General features: G+C 38.0%; 1 protein-coding gene across 3 annotated transcripts in view; it reads left to right on the top strand.

Annotated features, from left to right (window-relative positions):
• The window catches only part of LOC102656585 (CD151 antigen), a 67,155-nt gene that overhangs the window by 29,216 nt on the left and 10,758 nt on the right, over positions 1 to 27,181 (top strand). For all 3 annotated transcript variants that reach the window (XM_016918098.2, XM_016918099.2, XM_016918100.2), the window contains 2 exons: positions 13,120 to 13,336; positions 24,374 to 24,565. In XM_016918098.2, coding sequence (XP_016773587.1) covers positions 13,120 to 13,336; positions 24,374 to 24,565 — 409 coding nt within the window. The remainder of the gene's footprint in view (positions 1 to 13,119; positions 13,337 to 24,373; positions 24,566 to 27,181) is intronic.

Raw genomic sequence — 27,181 nt, 5'->3', positions numbered from 1 at the left:
TTAATTTTAATCAGGTTAAAACCATTCGACCCTGATGTTGAAAAGAATGTAAGATCTTATCGAATTATTAAAATCGATCTTAATTAATAACAACGTCGCGTTTAACACGACGATGCACCAGCAACGATGCAACCCCGACCATTTTTCTAATTGAACCGGGGCAGAGACGCGCACGCAGCTAGATTAAAACGCGCGAGTGAAATTACAAGTTTCCCCCCTCCCCTCCCCTCTCCTCCGTGCTCGGTGCCCTTCCCTAATTACCGAGTGACGATTATTTAACAAGTATAAGCGGTGCCCGCCACCACTTTAATTAAATTACCACTTATCGTATCCCGCGGCGCAGTTGTGCGGCTTCGTGTCCCCCCCACTCCGTACCCACGTCCACGAGAATTTCTCCCATCGCCGGATATTGTTCCCAGTTCCCGCCACTTTCCTTCCGCCACGCGCTCCTTCCTTCCCCCCTCCCAAGAATCGATCCTTACGCCTCCTTCCCCCCACTTCTTCTCTCGATTACAATCAATTCGCGTTGATCGGGAGGAAATAATTTTCCCTCGTTCGAAACTTTCCTTGAATCGATTGGAAAACCGAATCTTCACTTCGACCGCGATATAAACGTATTTTAGATCGCGTTGTATCGAAATTCTCAACAATGGCAAATTATTAATTTAATTTATTAACGCTTTAAACGTTTAAACGTAAAACGAATGAAAACGCGTATCCATTAAGTACGCGTTTAATGCGCCAATTTTCGACGCTCTTGTTTGAGGTTATGTAATAAGAAGGCGACGAGAGCGCTCATCTCGTCGATGGATGATCGATCGACGCGCCTTCGGTCGCGTTGTACGTTCTCAATCGTAGGAACGAATCGTTCCGTATCGATTAAGTATATTGGACCGTTGGAATATGGAAGGTTGTGCCGCTTTAACTCTCTCGCTCGATCCGGTTCTCTCGTAATCAAGACGTCGCCGCCCGAGGCTCGCTCCTTCCCGACCACATTTTTCTTCCCCGCCCACGCAGATAGTCGCGTAGTACTACGACTCTCTCTTTCTTTCCCTCTCTGCCTTCGTATCATTTATATTCTTTATCCGTTAAAAGCTTATTTAGATAACCTCTTCGATGTTTATTTTAGATAATATATATATATATATATTTATATTAATCAACTTTCGACTCGATTGATTGCGAGTCGACCGTTATAACGAATCGATTGAGGAAAGATACTTTCGAGATACTTTTGTTTAAAAATGTCTATATCCGTTTCGATATCCATTTCTCGTTTCAAGAGTGACGAGAGATACGTACGCGATATAGGAAACGTGTATGGAAAAAGTTAGGTTATGCGCGCGAGTTTATTCGTAGATGGATTCGACGGGATGAAAATCCGGAAAATCCGTGCTCGTTGAACGTCGGTCGATTTATCGGTCGGTTACCAAATTGCGGTTAATTCGATCATATCGTCGGCCACCGACGATCGAGAACGCATTAACCAGTCAACGAGTTTTTCCGAGTCGTTGAATCGTTCGATTTGATAAAACTGTGTATACGAAAACTTTTATTTGTTCTGGCACAAGTAAACTCTTTTTTATGTCGATACGCCACCTCTTTTCTCGCTCTCTCTCTCGTGAAAAATTATTCGCCTATTATTGGAAAAGGATTTTCACGATTGTGGGATATACGGGGAAAATTTATTCGATTATTCGAGAGTGGTGACGTTTTATTGGTTAACGTAAAATCGATTCGGTTGAATAAATTTATAGCGCGGTAAAGAAAACAGGGAAACGACTGGGATACCTTTTTTTTTTATCGAACATATGGCCTTGCGAGCTTTATCGACGTTTTTTTCGTGGCAAAAATCATTACGCGTGTTGCACACACACTGGACTCGAATAATTAACGCGTAGAAACGTGGAAACGAATCGATGATATCGAAACAGGTTGGTGGGCCTGCTAGTTTTATCGCGTATTTTTAATGAAAACTGAGAAACGACAAAGGAAAATATGTTCAATCGGTCGAGATATTAATTGTAACTATGATTCTGCCATGTATTTTCATTTTCCTCTTTCGCTCTGTTTTTTCACCGTTTTTTTAATTTTGACGAACGAAATCCATTTGATTTTGGACTCTTTTTCCTATAAGAGAAGCTTCACGTTTGAGGAAATCGTGAACTCTATAATGCACCACTTATTCACGTTTTAAATTTCAATATATTTCGATATATTTAGATTTGAAAAATATTCTAAATCACTTCGAACACCTCGTATCCACCCACTCCAACCACACTTGGCGAAACAAAAATTCGAATGTTATCCAAAAACCGATTGGAAAAAACAACGAGATATAAACGAGAGATAAATATATGAAAACAATCTCCTAGTAAGTCTATCTATACTGGATTGGCGTGTCGCGAAGAATTTTTACCAGTGTGTATGCGCATGCGTAACAACCCGGTAAACCGTAATTCCCGAAGAAAGTTGAGGGGAGAGGAGGAAGCGACGTAAAGACGAAACGAGTGTCCGTTACGATCCTTTAAATGCCTCGTGTTATTTCCACCAGGCGGCAGGACGATATCCACCGTAATAACGCGATAAATAACTTCGTCGCAATGTTCCGTATACGTAAGATGGTTGTTGCTTCGTGCACGCCGTTTGGCCAGGCCTCTTTATTCCGGGCCATGGTCGGTTTATACGCGTTAATTACGTGTTCCTCGGGTCGCGCAAGATGCTACGTTAAACGGTAAGTCTCTCGCTAGTTCCTCGCTGCTTGAAAATGAAACGTGTGCCTCTATCCTTCGACACGATGGAAAAAGGAAATTCCGATTGTTTGAGGTTAACAAGTTCGTGGATCGACTCGAAATTCGTAAATTCATAAGGATCGTCGGTGATATTATCCAGTTATTATTCTTATTCCCGAGTCAAGTGGAGAAGTGTGTTCTCGAAGTTTCGAATTTATTCGAAATGATTCTAAACAATCTTACAGGTAAGATTAGATTGATTTTTGAAATTATGCAACGAAGAAAATGTTCTTCTCGCCAATAATTTATTACTATTATTATTATTATATATGTTATTTATTAGATAAATAAGAATTTAGAAAACATACAAAAAAAAATAAATTGTTGGCAAGGCGAAACGGTTACGCGAGGCCATCGAATTTCACGACCACTCTCGAACCTTCTCGATTTATATGCTTTCCTTCGCCGAGCGTTAAATCGTGCTAAGTATAAGATAAACACCGGCACGTTGCAAAATCGCGAACAGATCTTGCGTCGGATAGATGATCGTTCTCGCCGAGGAAGCGAGGGAGGGAAAAATTCGAAACGAGCTCGGCAGAAAATCTGAATACGATAACCTAGCCGAGCACCGGATTCCGTTTATTCCTAGGCTGGAACCGCACTATTATCCAATTTTCTATTGCGGAGATTTGCACGCGGCGATTGCACGCAGAGGCGGATGGCGTGGGCCGACTGTGCTCGTTCTTCCCGGCTGGTCCCCCCGTCGAGCTTTTTCCCCGCCGTTCCGACGCCTCCAGTTGGGTGCAACCTGCGCTCGAATCGAGCGCGGTAATAAAATTGATATCGAGTCGATCTCGTGATTTTTTTTTTTGTTTTCTTAAAATAAACGTATTATACGCGGAAGAAACCCACAGTCGTCGTAATTGAAAAATTGAAGAATGCTTAACGAGCGATTTCAATTAAATCCTATGAGTTAATTAAATAACTGGCCTTTGTAATATCCATTAGGGAAATAGAAAAATAAAACAAATCTAGTAGGAATTAAAAACTAACTTAATTTACGTGATGCTTATGAATATATAAAATTTTGTAATATTTATTAGAACAAAAATAAGAAGTATATGTGAAATTTTTCTTTTGATTTATCAAAAACTTAATACGATTTTGAATTGCTCTTTGCGATGTGTATTAGAGTGATAGAAAATAAATAGAGATTTTTTATCAAATCCTATGAATTAAATATCTTTATAATAGTTATTAGAGCAATAGAAAAAAAAGCAAAAATCAGAAATTAATTTATTTTGCTTATTTGATATATATAAATAATTGTAACTTTATAACATTCAGTAGAACAAAAAAAGAAAAGAAAGTCAATAAATGCGAAATTCTCTCTTTGATTTATCGGAGACTTAACCTAATCTATACGCGATACCATGAATTGTTCTTTGTGTAGAGTGAAAAGCAGAGATTCGTTTTTTTCGTCGAATTCTATTAGTAAATAGTTGGCCTTTGTAACATTCATTGGAACAAAAGAGAAAAATAAATCGGTATTATTCCTTCTTTTCGAAATTAATTCATCTTGATTTATCTAATCTACACGAATCTGCCATGAGTGATAGAAAATAAATAGAGATTGGTATTACATTAACTTATTGTTCGAACAGACTCAACTTAATTAAACCTACGAGTTGCTCTTTGCTATATCCGATAGAGATATATTGTATACTCTTTCGAAAGTAAGACTAATTTAATCTCAAGAGTCGGAGACTAACCTAACCTAATCTAAACGTGATGGCAAGAGTTGGTCGACGAACAACCCACGCAACATCCATTAGAAGAATGATAGAAAAGAGATGGCTAAACGTCTGTGTGCACGCTTCTTTTCAAACTTCTCCCTCCCCTCCTCTCTCAAACGTATGATTTATCTACGTATGGCTCGATCGAGGTAGAAAGAAAGAAGAGGTGGAAATACCTATTTTCAAAGAACGTTTCCTTTCCTTTCCCCTCTCCATTCCGAATGGAAAAATTCTCTCCAAGACTTGTTTGCGAGTTAAAAGGAAATCCCCTTCCCCTCCGATCGGGTAGACTTAACCGATACATCCCTGCTGCGTTTCGTCTTTATTCGAAGAAATTTCACGGAGGGGGGCGGAGAATTCCACGAGATGGAAAGAAAGGGATGAAGGGGTTCGAAATTACGACCACGAAACGATCGATGGGAGGAAACAATCCCTTTTTATATTCTCGACGCGATACACCGTATCATCCGTGTGATACGGTGTGATTCCGTCACGGTTTCTCGTCATTAAAACGACCTACCTCGAGGTCGCCCTCCTTCCCCTCCCTCGTCGTTTCGAAGTTCCTCTCCGGTCCGCAAGGCGGATAATGAAGGCTTGGGTGAGGTGGCGACGCGCCACGTGTGACCGGCATTTTCGTTTCGAAGGCGTTTTAACGGCGCTTGTGGATCGATCGATCGACCGATCGATAAAACAGTGTAACGTAAACGTTCCCCCCCTTCAAATCCGCCGAGGGATCGTTCGACACCTTGGAGGATCCATACACATCGGTGTGGACACACTGTGTGTGTGTCGTTTGCAAAATGCGAAACCTGCCGCCAGGAACCGTCCAATAAAAAGGGGCCTCCCTGAATGGCCGGCAAGGTTAATGCGATTGGATGATTGGCTCGATTAGCAAATTGGCTCGGGTTGTTGGTGTGTAGGACATTGGGATAAATGAGGATATGTCTATGCTGGGAACACGGCACTGCGGCAAATTGATGGGAAGGGATCGAACGACAGCACCGATGTCGTCGCTGATATATTATATGAGACATGGTTTTCGATAGACACGGCTTACGCGCCCGTGTCGCCTGGCCACGAATTAAACGCGGCTCTTGCGAGGTAGCAAAGAAAAAAAGATATGGAATTCCATTTTCCATTCTCTCTGTCATTGGTTTCGCTATTTTTAAATCGATAAAATTGCGAGAAATTGCGAATTTCAACTTAAAATGATTTCACGTATATTCGAATTAACTTTTATATTTTATGTAATATTTTACGTATATTTATGTACGTAAAGAAAGAAAATTCGTCTATATTGTTGTTTTGTGTGAAATTTTAAGGGAATATTTCGCGAAAGAAGGGAATCGATCGATCGAGTGGCATAAGTCTGCGTGGAAAGTGGAAGATAAATCCTACGTGTCCTATATGTCCCGATTTATTTCTCGTGCGGTTGAAAAACAAACAAACAAACACGCACACGTATACGAAACGGTATAGTAGGTGCGTCATCGAGCGCGAACGTGGGTCGTTTACTTTTAGGCGTGGGTGTCGAAAGGTGTAGCCCGAGATGGTTGCCGTGGTTGGCACGTGGGTTAACAGAAGGGCCGTATCCGGCGCGTGGCACAACGAAATTTTTCTCTCTCCATACCTCCATCGATTATTTTCACGCCCATTATCGCCAACATACGTACATTTGTATCTCGTTAGCCTTCGTTTTCGTCCCTTATCCCGCGCCGATCTTCCTCGCCCGAACGAGGGGGGGGACGAGCCCCCCCCCCTCCCCGTGCCTGAACACGTCGAGATACTCGCGCCGCTCGCTTATCTCGTAACTTGACCACGTTTAAGCACCTTTTGTACTCCCCCTGCCTTTTTTCGCTCGGCCGAACGAACCGAACTGTAGATGATTTCTTCCCGCGCCCGTTCCGTTCAATTTCTTAACCAACTTGAAATGATTTCACGCGCGAATTAACGTATAAAATTAACGTTTTATGTTGTAATATATTGTGTATCTTTATTGTGTAAAGAAGGAAAATTTGTCGAATATCGAAGTTTTATTGAAATATCTGATCATCAAGATGCTTCCTTGGGGTTTGTTAGGGCAAGTATATATCGTTCGATGTGTTTCGCGTTTCTTATTTTATCGAGAGCAAACTTTACAATCTTAATAAGTGTTCTCACATTCTATATTCTTCTCACACATCTCTATTCTTATTTTCCTTCTCTCTATCCTCAATTTCTCAACGAATAAACATAATTTCGTTATTCGATAACGAAAAATCAAATCTCATTTTCTCTTCTAATTAATCTCACTATTGTGTTCTATTTTTATTACAAAATAATATTTCTATTCCCATTACTAACAAACTCGAAAATATAGTTCAATCCGCAATCGTCGATAAAAAAAAACACCTAACCATTCGATATTATTATTATAAGATTACACGTGAAGAGCGATATTTTAAAAAAGTCGAACAAAAATAAATGTTTGCCGCATCGATCCAAGCGTCGCCTCTCGAGTTATCGCGTCGAACCGATAGTGAAACCGAGAGACTCACCATTCGAGTATCTCTTAAAGGGTTAAACACATATTCCAGAAGCGGAATTCATTCGTGGAAAAGTATTATGCGTGCGTTTCCGAGCGGAAGCGACAAGTTTGCCTCTCCCTCCTCTCTTTTTCACTCTCTTCGACTCTCGACAGTTTTTCATCACACGCGGAAAACAGTGTTGTTCCGCATCTTTGTTCCACATCTTTGTTCCACGGCAGAGGAATCGTAACGATACTTGCCAGCGAACTTTTGCTAGCTTTTATCCTTCTTCGCGTAGGGAAAAGTGTATTGGCGCGAAATTTCTCGTGTCTCGATTATCTCGGCTAATTCTATTCTCTGGAAACGAATAAACGAATATTCTCCTTTAATTACGGGTGTATATAAACAATTAATTTTAATGCAAGAATCTGAAGAATACGAATAATTTTCTCTCTAAATATTTTGATGAACAACTTGTGACAATTATTGTCTCGGAATAAATATTTTGAACATTTTGACGATGATCATATTCTAAGAGTATTGTGATTTGATTTTAATAAAATATTTTTTTTTTTTCGTTTAGAAATTTCTCGTGTCTCGACTATCTCGACTAATTCTATTCTCTGGAAACAAATAAAGTGAGCTATTCTCTTTAACTCTTTAATTACAGATCTATATAAACAATTAATTTTGATGTAAGAGTCTGAAGAATATGAATAATTTTCTCTCTAAATATTTTGATGAATAATTTGTGACAATTATTGTCTCTGAAATCAATAAATATTTTGAACATTTTGGCGATGATCATATTCTAAGAGTATTGTGATTTGATTTTAATAAAATATTTTTTTTTTATTTTGTTTAAAGCGATCGGTTAAGATTAAGATTTAGAGTGCTGCAGTTAAAGAGTTAATTCTTGACGAATGTCTTACATTAAGCAACGGGTAATACGATTTTATACACGCTTCGAATAGTAAAGAGATGAAGATCCAAGGAATTTATTCGCAAATGTACCGCGTTTTTATCGTTTGGAGAGATTTAATAAAAATCTATGTAGTAAGTTGTCGCATTTATTATTTTAAAAATATCAATATATAAAAAAATTTACAAATATACAGAAAAATAAAACGTGTAATAATATAAGTTAAAATAAAATAGAAAATACTTAAACAGAAATGAAAAGAATAAAATTACAATTTTATTAAAATATAAACTATAACATTAATATATCTACAATTAAAAATATTACAAGTTTTTGCGTCCAGAAGAAGAGCAAGATACATAGATTGAACAAATTGACATTTGTATTGACAAATCGACAAGAGAATCGTATCCATTCTATCTATCTAAATCCAAAACCTCCAACTTCATTACTCTCAGAGATCGTACTCTTAAGTAACCTCGCGAAAGAAAAATCTGCGTGGTAAAAAAGATAAACGAGCAATTAACCGAGCTTCTCTCTCTCGAGCATTAAGAATTAAAATTGAATGAAGCGCTCTTTTCGACTTGAATTTTCCATTCCTCGTTGAAACTTTTACACGGGCTGAAATTAGTCATCGCGCGTGTTAAAATATCCGAAACGGGCGTTTAAAAATTTTCTTTCATCGCCCACGCGACGAGAGACGGGTCACACCCATTTAATTTCACGGCCTCCTCCTCCTCCTCCAAGGGTTTCTCCCGTCGTGGTCTTTCCTCCTTATTCGGCTCGCGCTTCCTCTCCTTCGTTAGTCCCTCTCGTTAGCCCGCCATTTATATCCTTCCTCGTTTGTACATCAGGGAGGGGAGGGAAGGAGAAAGAAGCTGAACCCTTGGCAAGCCGCGAAATCCAAGCCCTGCCGAAAAAAGGAATCGCGCCAACTTGGAGGCGAATTGTTCCCCGATCGGTTACGCTCTAATTGGGGGAACGCAATTAGCGGCGAGTAAATAAAGCCGGCGTACGCTCTCTAATTAATTCTTGGCGGCTCGTTATCGGCCGTGAACCGATCCTGCCCGTTTCCATTTCACGCGCCCTCTGCTTTTCAAACGAATTCACCGCCCGGATCTCCCGATTCGAGAAAATTCGTGAGCGATCAACGACGCGTTTTTCGATGGATGCGCTAATGGAAAGGAGAGGAAAGAAAAGTGGATATAGATAGAAGCTTAAGTTGCTTTTCTAACAGGAATCTATGTCAGTGTACGATATGAAAGGAGTGTTAATCGAAAGAAGAAAATTAAATAGATAGTGAAAATTGTACGATTTTTAACGTCGCTGTAAAGTTTTAAACGCGTTGAAGAGATTAAATCGTGGATGTAGAAATCATTCGAGCTGCTTTTCGATATCATAATGAAAGATTATCGAAAAAGAGAGGAAATCATTTAAACTTTTCAATTTTTGTTGTAATAGCACGATGGAAGGTGTGCCAATCGAAAGAACGAAATGGTTAGAAGGAAACTAAATACAGATGTAAAAATCACTCGATTTTTAATGCGTCACGATAAAAGTAGATTTAGTCGAAAATTTTTAAAGAAATTTCACGAAGAAATTAAATCTAGTAGATATAGAAATCGTTCAATGCACGTGTTAATCGAAAGATCGTCAAAAAAGTTGGAAAGAAACTAAATAGATGTAAAAATTATTCGACTTTTTGATGTCACGATAGAGGCAAGTTTAATCGAAAACACGTCGAAAAAATTTTACGAAGAAATTAAATCTAGTAGATACAGAAATCGTTTAATGCACAATGGAAGGCACGATGTTAATCGAAAGATCATCAAAGAAACCAAATAGATATAAAAATCATTCGATTTTTAACGTTGTGATATCACGATAGAGACAAGTTTAATCGAAAACACGTCGAAATTTTATAAAGAAATTTTGCAAAGAAATTAAATCTAGTAGATATAGAAATCGTTCAATGCACGATGGAAGGCACGATGTTAATCGAAAGATCGTTAAAGCAACCAAATAGATATAAAAATCATTCGATTTTTAACGTTATGATATTACGATAGAGGCAAGTTTAATCGAAAACACGTCGAAATTTTATAAAGAAATTTTGCAAAGAAATTAAATCTAGTAAATATAGAAATCGTTCAATGCACGATGGAAGGCACGATGTTAATCGAAAGATCGTCAAAGAAACCAAATAGATATAAAAATCATTCGATTTTTAACGTTACGATATCATCTCATAAAGGTTTATGTGAAATACGTGAAAGAAATTTCACGAGGAAACTATAAAAATCATTCAAGCTTTTTTATGTCGCGGTATCATAAAGATCTATCGAAAGATTATCGAAGAAAATTTTCGAGGAAATTAAACGACAGATATAAAAATCATTCGTATGAAGACGTGTTAATTGAAAACGCGTGAAAGAAACTTCATATTCAAACTGATGAGCGATAATCGAAAGAAATTTCAGGAAAGGAGGCAAAGTACGGAAAGAGGTCGAACCGTGACGAAGATAGCGGCGACCGATTTCGTGCACGCGACCAATATAAGGAAAAAGGGTTATCGGAGCAGAAAAGGGATGGAACGAAGGGAGAGAGAGAGAGAGACGCGATCGATCGAACGCCTTGGCGAGGACGATGCCTCCTCGACTCGCACCGCTTTTTCTTCCAATCCCTTTGAACGAGTTACTTCCGGATTCTTCGATCGCAAGTCCTTGGTCGTCACGCGTTAACCATTCAATTTCTTTTCACTCGCTCGTAATTCGATCCAGTATCTTTCACCTATACTTGTTTTAATTACGACAAATTCTCAAAGTTATCGTATCAAAATGATCGATCTCAAATATTCGCGCAAAGAAGTTGCTTCCGGGTTTTTCGATCCCTTTCCATCACAATCGTAATTCTTTTTCCATTATATATTATTCAATTTCTTGATATTCTTCATTTGCTTGTAATTCGAGAGTGCCTTTTATTATTACTTATTTTTAATTACAATAAAGTCTCAAAATTTTCATGTCACTATATGATCAATCTCTTAAATCCAATTTCACGTGGAAAAGTTACTTTCAGATTCTTTGATCGTAAATCTTTATATTTTATTCAATTTGTTGACAGTTTCAATTGCTCATTTACTTATACTTTATTTATTTTAATTACAATAAAATATCAAAATGAAGAAGTTACTTCTTCGATCGTAAATCTTTTTCCGTCATATATTATTCTTTTTGTTGATAGTTTCGATTGCTCGTAATTCGAATATCTTTTACTTTTAGTTATTTTAATTACAATAAAAATATCAAAGTGAAGAAGTTACTTTTTCGATCGTAAATCTTTTTCCGCCATATATTATTCTTTTTGTTGACAGTTTCAATTGCTCGTAATTCGAGTATCTTTTACGTTTAGTTATTTTAATTACAATAAAAATATCAAAGTGAAAAAGTTACTTCTTCGATGGTAAATTCTTTTTCACCATATACTATTCAATTCCTTGACAGTTTCACTCGCTCATAATTCAATTACCTTTTATTACTTCTACTACGCTTTTAATTACAATAAAATCTAAAAATTTTCGATCGCAAGTTCTTTTCCACCATATATTATTCAATTTGTTGACAGTTTTGATTGCTCATAATTCGACAGTATCTTTTATTTCTACTTATTTTAATTACAATAAAAATATCAAAGTGAAGAAATTACTTCTTCTATCGTAAATCTTTTTCCGTCATCATATATTATTCTTTTTGTTGATAGTTTCGATTGCTCGTAATTCGAGTATCTTTTACGTTTAGTTATTTTAATTACAATAAAAATATCAAAGTGAAGAAGTTACTTCTTCGATTGTAAATCTTTTTCTGTCATATATTATTCTTTTTGTTGACAGTTTTGATTGCTTGTAATTCGACAGTATCTTTTATTTATTACTATAATTACTTATACTCTACTAATTACAATAAAAATATCAAAGTGAAGAAGTTACTTCTTCGATCGTAAATCTTTTTTTGTCATATATTATTCTTTTTGTTGACAGTTTCGATTACTCGTAATTCGACAGTATCTTTTACTTATATTCTACTTATTTTAATTACATAAATTTATTAATTATACATAATTTTATTAATTACATAAAATATCAAAGTGAAGAAGTTACTTCTTCGATCGTAAATCTTTTTCCACCATATATTCAATTCCTTCACAATTTCTTATAATTCAATAATACCTTTTATTACTACGCTTGTTTTAATTACAATAAAGTCTCAAAATTTTCGATCGGAAGTTCTTTTCTTTTCCATATATCATTCAATTCCTTGACAATTTCAATTGCTCGTAATTCGACAGTATCTTTTACTTATTACTATATTTATACTCTACTTATTTTAATTAAATAATAAAATATCAAAACGAAGAAGTTACTTCTTTGATCCTTTTCCACCATATATTATTCAATTTTTTGATATTCTTCATTTGCTTGTAATTCAAGAGTACCTTTATTATTACTTCTTTTTAATTAATAAAGTCTCAAAATTTTCGTCTCACGTATATGATCAATCTTTTAAATCGAATTTCACGTGGAAAAGTTACTTTCAGATTTTTTAATCGTAAGTTTTTATTCAATTTGTTGACAATTTCAATTGCTCGTAATTCGACAGAATCTTTTACTTATACTCTACTTATTTTAATTACAATAAAAATATCAAAGCGAAAAAGTTACTTCTTCGATCGTAAATTCTTCTCCTCCATATACTATTCAATTCCTCGACAATCCTTTTCACTCGCTCGTAATTCGAAACTTCCCTTTACCCTATTTGTTTCGATTACAATAAAGTATTCTCGAGGTTTTCAAAGCCTTCGTACGCGAGTATACCGAATCTCGAAAATGGAAGTTGGCGCGAATTGCGAACAGGAAGGATCTCGAGAAACGGATATCAGTCAAGTATAAGGAACGAAATCTATCCGGATTTTTCCCTCGCGCGGTGTCCCCTGGCCGGTGGCCAGGGACCTTCGAGGATGGATCTGCTTACAATTCCCCAACGCATATCCATCCATCTCCCCCCAACAGTCTATTTGAGATAAAACCGAAGGGGGTGGAATTTCGTGGACGAAGAAGAAAAAAAGGAAATAAAAATCCTCTAATCCTGGAACGAATTTTCTTTCAGAGTCGGTGACGAGGTGACGAGCACGACGACGACGACGACGACGACGACGACGAGCGCCACGGAGCCACACGAGTCGGAGGAAACGAATCGAGGGATCATGGCTAAGAGCGCGGAGAGGTTGCCCGGCACCTCGACCAGGCTAAGAACCAGAGACGACGGCTGCTGCTCGGTCAACTTCCTCAAATACGTTCTCCACATTTACAACGTGGTGTTATTCGTAAGTAATTCCAATATAATAATCCAATCCGAATTTTTCTTTCTCTATCGATTCTCCTCGAAATCTAACCCTTTAATTTAAGGATTAATTAAAAATTTGGAATTTAAAGTTACTTTAAGTGTTTGAGTTTATTCATGGCTACGATAATTGATCGATTTTAGAATTAATCGCGATCATTTCGATGGTTTCGTTTTCTATTTACGTAAATGCAAGGATGAATAAAATTTTAAACGGAATTAAAGTTACTTTTGTGATAAAGTATTCGCTTAAAATAATTGTATCCAATTCCAGATCTTAAAGATATAAAATCTCGTCGTGTTTTGTATTACAATTAATTGTGTCGTAATTCCTTGAACCGCTTTCAATAAAACATATTAATCATCGATAAAATTATATTAATCTATCATTAAATTACGTGAACACAAAGTTTCAGCGTTCAAAGGAACACGATAGATAATAATGACCTAGGAACAATTATATAGCGGCTAATAAAAGTTACTCGTGCAATATTTCGCGACAAAGTGGATAAGCTTAAATTACCTTTAATATTTTAATTTTAATCAGGTTAAAACCGTCCGACCCTGATGTTGAAAAGAATGTAAGATCTTATCGAATTATTAAAATCGATCTTAATTAATAACAACGTCGCGTTTAACGACGACGGCTGCTGCTCGGTCAACTTCCTCAAATACGTTCTCCACATTTACAACGTGATGTTGTTCGTAAGTAATTCCAATATAATAATCCAATCCGAACTTTCCTTTCTCTATCGATTCCCCTCGAAATCTAACCCTTGGAAAGTCACGAATATATCAATATATTCATATACACGATATTAATATATTCCAAATATGTTAACACATACACGATCGTTGTATACGCGATAATTGCGAGAGGGAGAAAAATGAACGAGACAATTTCTCTACGCCGCGGAGAGACCTACAGGGGCGTAGGCCTTCTCCCCAGCCGGAGGAAACGAGTTCTCTCCCGTCCCACGACCACGGGATTGTAAACAGGCGGTCGAACATCGGTGACCGATCGCGATACACGCCATAAAATGCTAATGAAGTTGGAGCGGCGAGCTGTAGCCCCGGAAAGGGAAGCGTCGAAAAGAAGAAGAAAAAAAGAGGAAATCGATCGGTAGCCTCGTTTAATTTAATGCATAAAAATGTCGACGCCTGTTCGAGAACGCAGGATTAAAGAGGAGCCTTGTACGTTATCCTTCTCCTCTCTCTCTCCATCCTCGAAGAGAAATATTCGAAAGGAACAGAAGGCATGATCGGGTTCAATATTAACTTTTGAAATCGAGATGGCTTTAAAAACTCGGTCGATGACAGGGATAATCTGGATGGAACAATGCTCGGATCGATCGCTCCCCCTTCCACCCGTCGAAATTCGTCGTTACTTGGCGATTGCCAGACCCGGTGTCAGGTTTGATGCCGTTGTTAACCGTGTCGAGGCGTGGTTCTCGAGGCAATAACGCGCGCTCTCCTCCCTTCTCGGAGTTGAAACTCGCATAGCTCTGGCGTGCACGGACGCCGATCGAATGGGGAATGAGAGGGCGGGAAAACCGTCGATCGGATCGGCAAGCAAAGTTGCGAACCGCGTTCGAAACGAAACGAGCTATGAAAGCAGTCCATTGGAAAAAAGAGAGAAGAATCGGTGATAATCGATTAATTAGGTACGAGGCTAGTTATTGATATATACGATTTTATTAATGAGGGATAAGATTTTTGAAGATTCGCGTTGAACTGTTTATTGTTTTATTAGATATAATTTTCGACTCCAATCGAGAATATACCTGTCGAGTATATATATATTTGGCCTGATGTGTATCCTGAAACTTTCGTTATCGGGAGGGATCGGACGGATTAATTGTTAGGGGAGATGGTTGCGGCCTATCTGCTAATTATCGATTAATAATAGACCCTGCCGAGTATCTGCTCGATACTTGGCCGTTCCGTAAAATTATTCTCCGAGCTTTCATCCTCTCCCCCTAAGATCTTTCAACGTCTTTCCTCCGTTCAGCGCGTAATAACGCGGCGGCCGAAACACAAAGAGAAGAGAGAAAGGGGAATGCGAAAGAGAAAGGGAGGGAGGAAGAAGGGGTACGCTATTTTGTTTCCCATTGTTTCGACATTGGTGCGTGCCCAAGCGCGCGGAAAAGCGCGGTGGAAAGTTCATTCGTCGAGCCATTTTCATCGTTGCTGTGCAATTTTTTTGGAAGAAAGGGAAAAAAGGGAAAAAAGGATGGGCAAACTTGTTGGAGGTGACATCTTTTTTTTTTAATTCGATCTCGCGTGGACGTCGATGCGAATTAACGCTCTCGTTTCGAACTGTCGTAAACATTTTCGTCCGACGAGAATCGATCGAGAAGAATAATGTTTCTTTTCTTTATTTCTTTATTTTCTCACTCACCTGTCGGTTTTCACGTTGGAAGGGGAGCGGTTCGTCGAGGAAAATTGCGGTTGCTCTCGATCCTCTTAGCTTTAAGCCGAATTAATTTTAACGATCGTTAATAACGAATATATATATATTCTTGGAGCGTGATTCGCGAGATTATGAAACGCGATTATCGCATTACGGCTCCTCGTTATACTTATAATTCGGCGCGTAAAATGGGAAACACTGGCGGTGTTAAAAATCCTCTCACGGCGGTGAATTGAAACCGTGTATTGAAACGCGCGTACACATCGCGCAAGTCCCATTTAAACGAACCTGTCCGGGGACAACCATACTTCACATCATGCTACGCTGCGTAATGGAGCCTCGCATAATGCGGATAATGCCACCTATTATTCCCGGTTTAATTACGATGCGGAAGAATTTTTCACGCAAACGTTTTCCCTCTAAAATGTACCGAAGCTTTCAATTACGAATCTCTTATTTTCTATCATACATATATTTTTTATGATTTTATAAGTGATCTTTTGATGAGAATTGTTTTCATAGATTTTTGCTCATAGGACAACGTATTATTTTCAGTTCGATCGAAGCAATTGAACATTTAGATAATGTAGAGATTTTTACAATTCAATTTTTGATCGATTTGTTGGGAAAAACAGGTTTTATGATATAATAGTAGAATAAAATATCATTTTCAGTTACTGTACGAAACATTTTTTTTTAAAATGTATAAATCGTTATGAATCGACGCTTTGTTCATTTTCTAGATATATTATCATATATTATCATAGATTATCATAGACACGATATACACATTTTCACAATCTTTTTCGATCTTTGCTCTATTTGTTAGGATTATTCACGATGTAATCATAGAACAACGTGTCATCTATTATTTTCAGTTCAATCGATACGAAACATTTGGATATTTAGACGATATACACATTTTTACAATTCGTAGGAAATATTTTTCAATCTTCAATTACTAAACATTTTCCTCTAAAATAAATCGACTCTTTTGTTCATTCTCCATCATATATATATTTTTACAATTCGTAAGAATTCTTTTTCAATCTTTACTCGATTTGTTAGGAAAAAGAGGTTTCACGATATAATAATAAAACAAAATATCATCTATTATTTTCAGTTCAATTACTATTCGAAACATTTTCTCTAAAATGAATCGACTCTTTTGCTCATTTTCTGCCATATACACATTTTTACAATTCGTAAGAATTCTTTTTCAATCTTTCCTCGATTTGTTAGAAAAAAGAGGTTTCACGATATAATAATAGAACAAAATATCCCCTATTATTTTCAGTTCAATTACTATACGAAACATTTTCTCTAAAATATACAAATGAATCGACTCTTTTGCTCATTTTCTACCATATACACATTTTTACAACTCATAGGAATTCTTTTTTAATCTTTTTCAATCTTTATTCGATTTGTTAGGAAAAAATTTCACGATAACATCATTTAGATATTTAGACAATATACACATTTTTAAAATTCGTAAAAATTCTTTTTCAATCTTTCCTCGATTTATTAGAAAAAAGAGGTTTCACGATATAATAGTAGAACAAGATATTATTTTCAGTTCAATTACTATTCGAAACATATTCTTTAAAATGAATCTACTCTTTTGCTCATTCTCCATCATATACACAATTTTACAACTCGTAGGAATTGTTGTCCGCTCGATTTGTTAGGGAAAAAGGGACAATTGTCCTTGTTCGCGACGTAATCGTAATCCGGCGTGATTTCCGGATTCGAAAAGGGAAAGAAAGAGGCGAAGCGGGGGAGGGGTGAGGATCGAAACTAGTCGCTCTAAACGAACGAAAACGACCGTCATCCGGCTTATTTCTCGGCCGACTGGTACAACAGCCGGGAGGTAATGGCCGTTCGATCACCTAGCGCATTCCCCCGGGCTACTTGCGATTTCCGCGCAGGAACGCGCGTAGGCGCGCGCCTGCATACCGCCGCGCCGTCCAAGGATCGCACTTGGCGCGCTCTCCCAACGCCTCTTTCGCCTCTTTCTTCAAAATCCCTTTCCACGTCCCTCTAATTAACGCGAATCGCTTTATAAATCGCTCGATAAATTTCCGTAATCGATATTTTATCCACTCGAAATAATTGTTGAAAGGAGTGTTGAAAGAATTTTAACAAAAAGAATCGCTCAATTCAATAAATCGAAATCTTATCCATTTGAAATAATTGTTGAAAGAGTGTTGAGAGAATTTTAACAAAAAGAATCGCCCAATTCAATCATAAATCGATATCTTATCGTCTCGAAATAATTGTTGAAGAGAATAATTATTGAGAAAATTTTAACAAAAAAAATCGTCCAATTCAATCATAAATCACTATCTTATCCACTCGAAATAATTGTTAAAAGAGTGTTGAGAGAATTTTAACAAAAAAAATCGCTCAGTTCAATCATAAATCGAAATCTTATCCATTCGAAATAATTGTTAAAAAGAGTGTTAAGAGAATTTTAACAAAAAGAATCGCTCAATTCAATCATAAATCGAAATCTTATCCATTTGAAATAATTGTTGAAAGAGTGTTGAGAGAATTTTAACAAAAAAGAATCGCCCAATTCAATCATAAATCGATATCTTATCGCCTCGAAATAATTGTTGAAAGAGTGTTGAGAGAATTTTAACAAAAAAAATCGCCCAATTCAATCATAAAAATTGTAGAAATGAAAAAAAAAAATAATGAAATTGTGACATAGTTGAAGAAAGATTCTTTTCTTCGTATTCGTAGAATAGGATGGTGGAGTAATAGTTAAAGGAGGTTTTTTAGAGAGTTTATTTATTAGACAGATATTCTTCTTCTGCTAGTTTCGAGATGGTTGAGGATTATTAGAAAGTTGGATACGTTACGAAAAATATCGAAGAAACGCTCTCGAAGAACAGTGAATTAACAGTGAAACGTAAATTTGCGCTTCGAATTGAAATTTTTTTTCGCCGAGTTAACACTAGATTTACGGAGCTAGATTTATATACTTTTTTTTTTTTTACTGAAATCCGTCTTTTCGACGGGTATATTAAAATTATTTATTTAAAATCTATGGATTTTTATTTACTGTTGTCTTCGATACATTTTTTACATATAAAAATATCTTGGATGTATATATACTTGTTAGATACCAGATATTGAATTGAAACTAATATTTTGTTCGTCGTCCAATTTTTCAGTTAATCGAAAGAGAAAATTCTTTCGAGTTTTATTCACTAGGCATCGATGGGTGCCAAATCTAAAAACAATTATAAAACATCTACGGGATTTATCTTTTATTTCATTTTCGTTTTCAGTATCTGAAATACGCATTCTTTTCCTTTTACGGTATGTATTGTGACAATTTTCATTCCTACTGTCGTCAGAATCTTCAATTTCGTTTATATTGTAAAATTCTTCCTCGCTTTGTTGGTTATTCTTCTTTTTATTCTTCTTCTTTATCAATTCCATATCTTTTAAAGACTTGCTTTTAGCTAAATAGGTTAAAATATATATTTTTTTGGTTTAGGAAAATATCTTGAAAAATTCAAATCTTCACTTACGAAAATAAATTTTTGTTAAGCTTCCAAATTTATTTATTTATTTATTTATTTACAAAACGCACTGTTGAAACTATCTCTCACGTGAATTTATTTTTTTTTTATAAAATAATAAGACAGATTCACTTACAAAAATCACTTCTGTAAACAACTCGTTTGATCATACATTTATTGCTAAACAATCTTCATTTTCTCTGTGTTGTCTTATCTTATTCATTGCTATTTCCTTTTTCTGTTAAATTTCGCAATAAATTGATCTACACAAATTAATCCAATTTGTCAAATTACTGGATTTTCGTAAAAATAGATCAACATCTATTATACAAATAATAAAATGAATAGAAATATATATTTTCCGTATCACCATATAAAAATCAATAACAACAATGTCTAAAGAATAAAATTTGCGTATTGAGAATTTTTAAGCCCAAAAACCCGTCAAATTAGCGTAAATTTAGTATTAATCCTCGTTGCTCGATTAGATACGCTTGGATCTGCCGTTCGTGTCCTCGCTAATTCCAATTTCATATTCGTATCGAATATGATTTCTTCCCCTCTCTCTTTCTCTTTCTCTCTCTCAGAAAACTCTTAGCGAAGAAGAACTTTTCCAACCGTTGGTTCGTGAAAGAATCCTCCGCGAGAAATCTTGATTCTTCGAAGGGAGAATAGGGGAGAGAAATGGAGATGAAAGCGCGAGACGCGAGATTATTCTAATTTGTTGCGGGGATACAACAGGTCTCGGGCCACCGCTGGATCTACGTGCCTCCCCCAGATTGAAGCCGGTGCGTTGTATTCCGGAAGCGAGCAGGCTCGTGGTCGTCCTCGCGGATCTGGAATCTCATTCTCGCCTCTGCGAGGAGGGAGCGTTTCTCTCCGCAGTTGGAAAGATTATCTCCACGGCTTTCTCATTTTAATGTGTTTCCATGCCGCTTGGATCGTCGAATTGAGAAGCGTGGTTAATTGACAAATGAGGGAGAAAAAGATCTTCTTGGAGATGATTCCTTTCGAATTCTCTATTTAATACGAGATCTGGTATGCATAGATACTTTCAATAATATTAATTATATAAATTTAAGTAATTAACGAAATAATGATAAAATTAGTTTCAATAGAGAGAAGAATATTCTCGACTTGGAGATGGAAAAAGGTTCGATATTCTTCCCTTCCGTCAACTGTAGAAAGCTGGAGAAATTGGGCTGGAATTTTTGGACACAGCTTCTTATTATCCCAACTTATTAACAGCTTCGTTCAGATTTCGTAAGAATTTTAACGCCTTTCGAGATCTTCGCTCCGTATGATAGACTTAGTGACTATAGATTTGGATACATAGACTTGGTGACTCTGCTAAATTTATTCTGGAATAGAGATTCTCCAGGAAACGAAAGTGATTTCGATTAAATTAGCCTAGGCTCATTCAAAGACGAGGATAAATTGTTTATCATTACATTCTGGTGACTCGAAAGCAAGAGTAAGTTGGCCTTTTCAAAAACGTCGAATTTTGTTATCCGAAAAAAAAAACGTAGACCAAGGTCTTCGAAATCTTCTGGAATCGATCCTCTAAAGCTGTTTCTTTACACGATATCAAGTATTATATCAGGGGAGAGAAATAAACGTTGGTGGGGTTGGCCGATGATATCTCGAGTTGCAGCTGCAACGTGGAACGAAGCGAAGAATGCAGCAGGACCGAACTCGAGAGAAATAATCGCGTCTGTTTTCCCTCTGCCCTCGTTTTTTCCCCCCCTCCTCCTCCTCCTCCCACTTAATACACCAAATAGAAAAGGCAGGGATAAATAACGTTGTTGATGCGAACCACTCGCTCGCCGATTTACGAGCTTCGAGATCTTCTCTTCACTTGGCTGCTCGCACATTCGATACGTGTGTGATGCACACCCTGTGTGTATGTGTGTGTATATATATTGGACGTGGAAACAGGCGACTTCTTATTTGCGCGTAATTCGCGGATACAGCGGGCAAGATTTAAAATTAGACGCATCTCTGACATACTTTGCAGAAGCCAACGTTACGTAACTGTACGAATATTGCACCGAGTCGAGGAAAGAGAAGAAGCCTCGTCGTGACAAACAGGTTTATTCGGCGCGAGGAAATAATAGAAAATAAATTGGATTGTTTTTCTAATGCGAAAACATCAGCGTTGGAAAAGTGAAGCAATTCTTGACGTGTTTTGATGGGGAGAAATATTTTTAAGCAAAATGTAAAAAATCGTGTGTTATGAGGCGAAAATTCGTAAGAGGATTTGGAATTAGAGATGCGATATTTTTATATTTATCTATTATTTTTCTAATTGGAAAGAAAAAAGTAGGGAAGAAGCACTTGCTCGTACCTTATATAGATACATGATTCTTTTTATAAATCTTGGGAAAAATTCGTAAAAGGATTTCGAATTTTACGAAACTACTTTTCAAACTTATCATTTTCGTCACTTACTCCCAATCAACGAATTCTATAAGAATTCTTCCCCTCTATAAACGTGGCGCCAATCTCTCCAGATATTCTCTATATTCCAAAGCAACAATTATCAAAAATTCAGAACCGAGTCTCTTTATTCCCCTCAAGGAAGACGCTTCTTCTCGAAAGGAAAACGAATTTTCCATCCTTCGACGTGAAGAAAAAGGGATGACTCTTTACTCGCTCTCTCGAATAGAATTCATAAAAACTTTGGTTGGGGGAGGGGATAAGTCGCGCCGAGAAAAGTTTGGAAGCGGCGGGGAGCGTCGGAAAAGAATTCCAGAAAACCTGTCCAAACGAGGCTTTCGAGTCTCGGCTGTCGCACAGTTAGCGGGCGGCACGGCCCAAGCGCCCCTCTAATTGAGCAGAGGCTAGATAAAAACGACCGTCTCCCTTTTTTTTTTTCATTTTCGGCTCCGGATCGAACCGGTGAGACGATTCCGGATATCTTCGATTCCATTGTTCCATCCGACGCCTTTGTACCTCTTGCGATTCCTCGCGGACCACCCAGACTCTCCCCTCTCTTTAAGAAAAGGAAATCGCGATAGGAAAAATAACTAGAGAATTTCGAATAAAGTTAAGTAATTAAAAATTATCGAATATATTCGATCGAATTTTTCTTATCCTTACGATTGTCGAAAAAAAATATGTGTATAATAATCGTTCTCGAGAAGAGAATTTTCGGCATGGAATTCTGTTAAATTTCACGATGAAATGTACAATGTTGCTCGAGCGAATATAAATATTCCATTCAATTCGCGGATATTAATCGTAGATTGGCGTGGAGACACGGAGTCGTAGTAGAGCGTGACTTTCTTTGCCTCACGTCTTTCGCCTCTCCTCGCCCTTGTCACGCGAGTCCTCCTCTCTGGAATTAAATATCAATCGGGGAACGCTGGTCGTCTCCTCTCTTTGTTCCCTCTCGTCTCCCGATGCAAAATGCACGCACGCTGGCTCACAAAGGTATGTCGTATCGCTACACGGTGGATTTATACCGGGAGCGGGGGGGAGGGGCGAGATACGTGGCCGCCTTCGGCATTCGGGACAATGATAAAATAATAAATCGGTACCCTCTCTCTCTCTCTCTCTCCGGGCGGAGCCTCCCCGCAGAGAGATATTTCGAGGCTAGAAACGGGACTCGAGAGACGCGGCGCGCTACAGGGTGCACGCGTGTACAATGTCGCGTGGATATTGGTTCTCGAAAAACGCGGGTGTAGAGGAGAGTTTTCGAGAGAAAAATTTCAGGCGATAAAAGGATCAGCGAGTTCTTTCGGGAAAATTGTAGATTGGACAAAGGGTTTTAGGAGAATTAATTAATTTGTTTTGAGTTGGAAAGGAATTCGAGGCGCGCGGGGTTTATCGCCCTAAATAATTATAACAGCGTTTCAAAACTTTCGAGCGATGTTTTTTTATCTTATCGTTGTCGTTGCGCTGGCCTCGTTGGAACGAGTTCAAATATACGTTGACATACTTTGAAAAACGAAAAAATATATATATATTCGATAGAATTTATTTTAAGAAGGGAATTATATATTTTAAGAGAAATATAAAAAAAGTTTCCTCGTTCATTAAGACCAATTTCGAATATTTCGACCTGAAAAAGTCTCGACAATTTTAACCGAGAGAGAGAGATAACGCTTTGATCTTTCCCTCGAGAGAATTTTTTTTCTACCCTCCCTCTATCGAAAAAAAATAATCGAACGAAAAAGAGCCGTGGCAATTAGTACCGATAACGTACGATATCACGGTCCCGCGTGTGCATCCTTGGGAGGACAGATAATGGAAGCCAGAAGCGTTTAACACGTTCGTCGAACTCGCGACTGCTCTAAAAACCGAATTATACGAAAGGCCACAGTTGCATTCCTCGATACCGTAAATATCGCTTGTCCACCGATATTTACGTGCACGTTGCTCGTATATTTCCCCAACGCTCTCTACTCCCGTGGGAGAGGGGGCATCGCGATGTCGAAAAATTCGAGGGAAATCAAGGCGATAGGAAAAAAAAAAAGAAGAAGAAGGGAAGAAAAATAGAGGCGAAAAAAAGATAAATAGATAAATCGCGTGCGAGGATAACGAAGGACGCGCGGTTATCGACTGTGTCCGTACAGCGCGTGCAGATGTTCGTGGGCGGATATCCAACACGTGGAATTCATCGAGCTTCCATATCGGTTGAATGAAATCTACCGCGTAGACTTTACGATCGTATCGCGTTGAAATGGACAGACTGTGTATTTAGAATGGAACGAATTAATCAGATGTCGCGATATGCGTTCAACTTTGCTGATATTTCGACGAGTATCTCGTGGGAAAGGTCGTAAACTTTTACTAAAATCGTGTAAACGAGTTTGTACAGAGGGCGCGGAAATGGGTTTAACGAGTTGGACGCACGGAGTGAAATACAATTAGGCGTAAAGTCAACCGTGAATCGCTTTATTCGCATTAGGAGGAACGATTAGACGAGAGGGAGGGAGAAAGAATGCGTTTAACGCCAATGTGCTTCGAGCCTTTGTGCTCTGGTTGGAATGCTGGCTGGGCGCATTAATTAGAGAGAGATTAAAAGCGTGCAATGTTTGAGAACGGTTTATTTTTGTTTCAGTTGTCTGGACTGGTGGTGGGCGGGATCGGTATCTGGACGGTGATTTCGAAGCACAGCTACGTGTCCCTGATGACGACCTCCACGTATCCGACGCTAGCCTACGCCTTGATCGTCGCAGGTGTTCTGGCCGTGGTCGGTAGCTGGCTCGGATGCGGCGGTGTAACTTCTGAAAATAGATGCGTACTTCTCATAGTAAGTAAATACTAATAATAGTAATTCCACGAAACATCACGAATAAACTCTACTCCAGATTCGCTCGACTTCTGCTCGCTTGCGCAACTTGAAAAATTAACCAATTAATTGATATACAAGTTCGAAACTCAAATCCTGTACATTTTTTCGATTCGGATTTGGTAAAAAAAAAATTAAAACGATCGAAATTGTAGAATCATCGCGATTACTACTTCTAATGGTTTCGATTAGATTTCTCGTTCGTAAGGAAATGTTGCATTCGAACTTATATACCGATCGATCGGAGCGGAAACACGGCTCGTGCATCATGGAAGAATTCATCGCTTAGCCGTGAACATATATTTACACCGTTGATGGGTAGCACGGTGTCTCTTATCGATCATGCGCTTCCGTGTCGGCCATTTATCAGGGTGCCACTATTGTCTGATTAATTAATTCTCCGCTCGGGCCAAATGCTCTGCGTTGGGGGGAGGAGAGACGGAGGCAAAGATAAAGCCGAGGATATAGGAGGTTGGAAACCAGCCGCACGAGTAACTCGAGCTATCGCTTTCAGAATTGCCTACAGCCTTGGTAGCGGATGCTCTTTCTCTCCTTGCCTAAAGGAGAGCAGGCGATCGTCCGCCAAAGTTTCGTGGATTCCATTCGACTAGGTGACGCGCATAATGGATTCGTTTCACGAATCGGCCAGAAACGTCCCTCTTTTCACCCCCCCAATCTTGCTTCCCAAACTTTTCCACCAAAATTTCCTTCCAAATCATCCCGTGAATTTCCATCAGCGGCGGAAGAAGAAAAAGAGAAAGAAGAAGAGAAGACAATAGTCGCGATGGTAATTAAAATGGCGCGCCAAAACTATCGAGAACAAACTTTCTCTCGTGCGTTTGAAAAAAGATTTCGCCAAGCTCCGTTTCCGGGATATGCTCGCATCCTTCTCGCTTCTTTCTGAACCCCATCTCCCTTTGCATTATTGCATTATTGCATTATTGCAGCGTAAGCTCGTTTACCTTGTTTTCATCGATCGTTTCTTCCAATCGCGGATTCCAGCCGATCGTTGTGCGGATCTCTGCTATTTTTTTTTTTTTTTTATTTCTACCACCTTCAAAGGTGGCTCAAAGCTGTTCTTTTTTTATTTCGCGTAAGATGCGCCTGGTAAGGCGTAATAAATACGCGGTTACAAGGTCGATTTCACCTTAAACATAGTCGATTAGCTCCCACTATTACCAACCCTCGACTCAAGTGGCCTCCCCCTGTTGATCCCCTTGTTGATCCTCGCGACAGGAAAGTCGAACATAAGATAAAGGAAAGGAGAGAAGCTGGTTTTCGAAAAATATACTTCGATTAGATTTTCGTTAAATAAAATTAATAAATTAAGATACATCTTCTAAGATGTACGATTTTATTTTAGAGGGAAAGTAAGAATAATTACAATGATGATGGAATATGATTTTCCTTGCTTCCTCGGTTGAGAGAAACGGACACAGACGCGTATATAATTGAGATATATATCTCTCGATATATAAAAGTCATTGTATTAGACTCGAGTGCTCATCATCTCTGATGTTGCATCGAATGAATAAGCGTTCAATACAACGTTCAATATAACGCGTCCATTATTGCAATATACAAATATACGTTGTTGGCAAATTATTACAAAATTATGTTACGTCGAGCGATGTTATATCAAAGAATATAATAAACGTGTATAATAAGAGATAGAAGCTTTCGTTATTATAATATTATAAGTAAAAAATGGAATGAAACGAATTCGAACGACGTTGATGAGAGAAGGTGATTTAACGCTCTTCAATTCACGAAATGGAATCTTGTCCGCATTTTTTAAGGAAAATTCCTCCTCATAGCTGGATAATGCTACTTTGTAAAACTTTATTCGATAAAAGATGCGATGAATTTTCGGTGGATGCGTCAAGAAGCCAAAGAATTACTTTGTTTCTCTCGAAAGTTTCGCCCTTCGAATCTCTATCTCCAGTTGTTTCCATCCGTCTGAAAACTGTTAGCATCCCCCTCCTCCTCCCTCTTCCTCCTGCTAAGCTATAAATTACGCTTAAACGAGAATTAGCACGAGGACCGGTATCTCGAGCCACCATTTCAGGCTGCAGCGCCACCTTGCTGAACTGGCTCACCCTTAATTCCGCATAAATGATAGTTTAATTCCGCAAACAACCCTTGCTAACCACTAAGATACGGGATTTTCTTTCTCAACATGGATGCATTTCCATTCATCGCCAGGATTTAATTGGACAAGATCAATGCAAAAAAAAAAAAATGAATCTTCTGGTCGCTGTAAATCGTAAAATCGTAGATTATTATTTCCATTCCCCGAAGCTGTTTGGCGGTGGGGAGAAGAGAAGGACAAATCGTCATCGTGGGAGCCGCTATTATCGCGACTATTATCGTGGATCAAATTTATCGGTGTTCGTTCGATGCTTTTACCGTGGCGCAGCAAGCATTTACGAGGTTACGTTTTTCCGTTGGGTAATAGCGGAGCAAACACCTTTCTTACTTTTCTGGAATTTTACTTTCACCCTTGCGATACGAGAGAGAATATTTCTCTATTTATTTCGATCGTATTTTGTTTGAAACACACGAAGTTTGAGTTTT

This window comes from Apis mellifera, linkage group LG2 (genome assembly GCF_003254395.2).
Source record: "Apis mellifera strain DH4 linkage group LG2, Amel_HAv3.1, whole genome shotgun sequence".
NCBI lineage: Eukaryota > Metazoa > Arthropoda > Insecta > Hymenoptera > Apidae > Apis > Apis mellifera.
The sequence above is the reverse complement of the archived record's forward strand: the minus strand, read 5'-3'. Positions and strand labels throughout refer to the sequence as shown.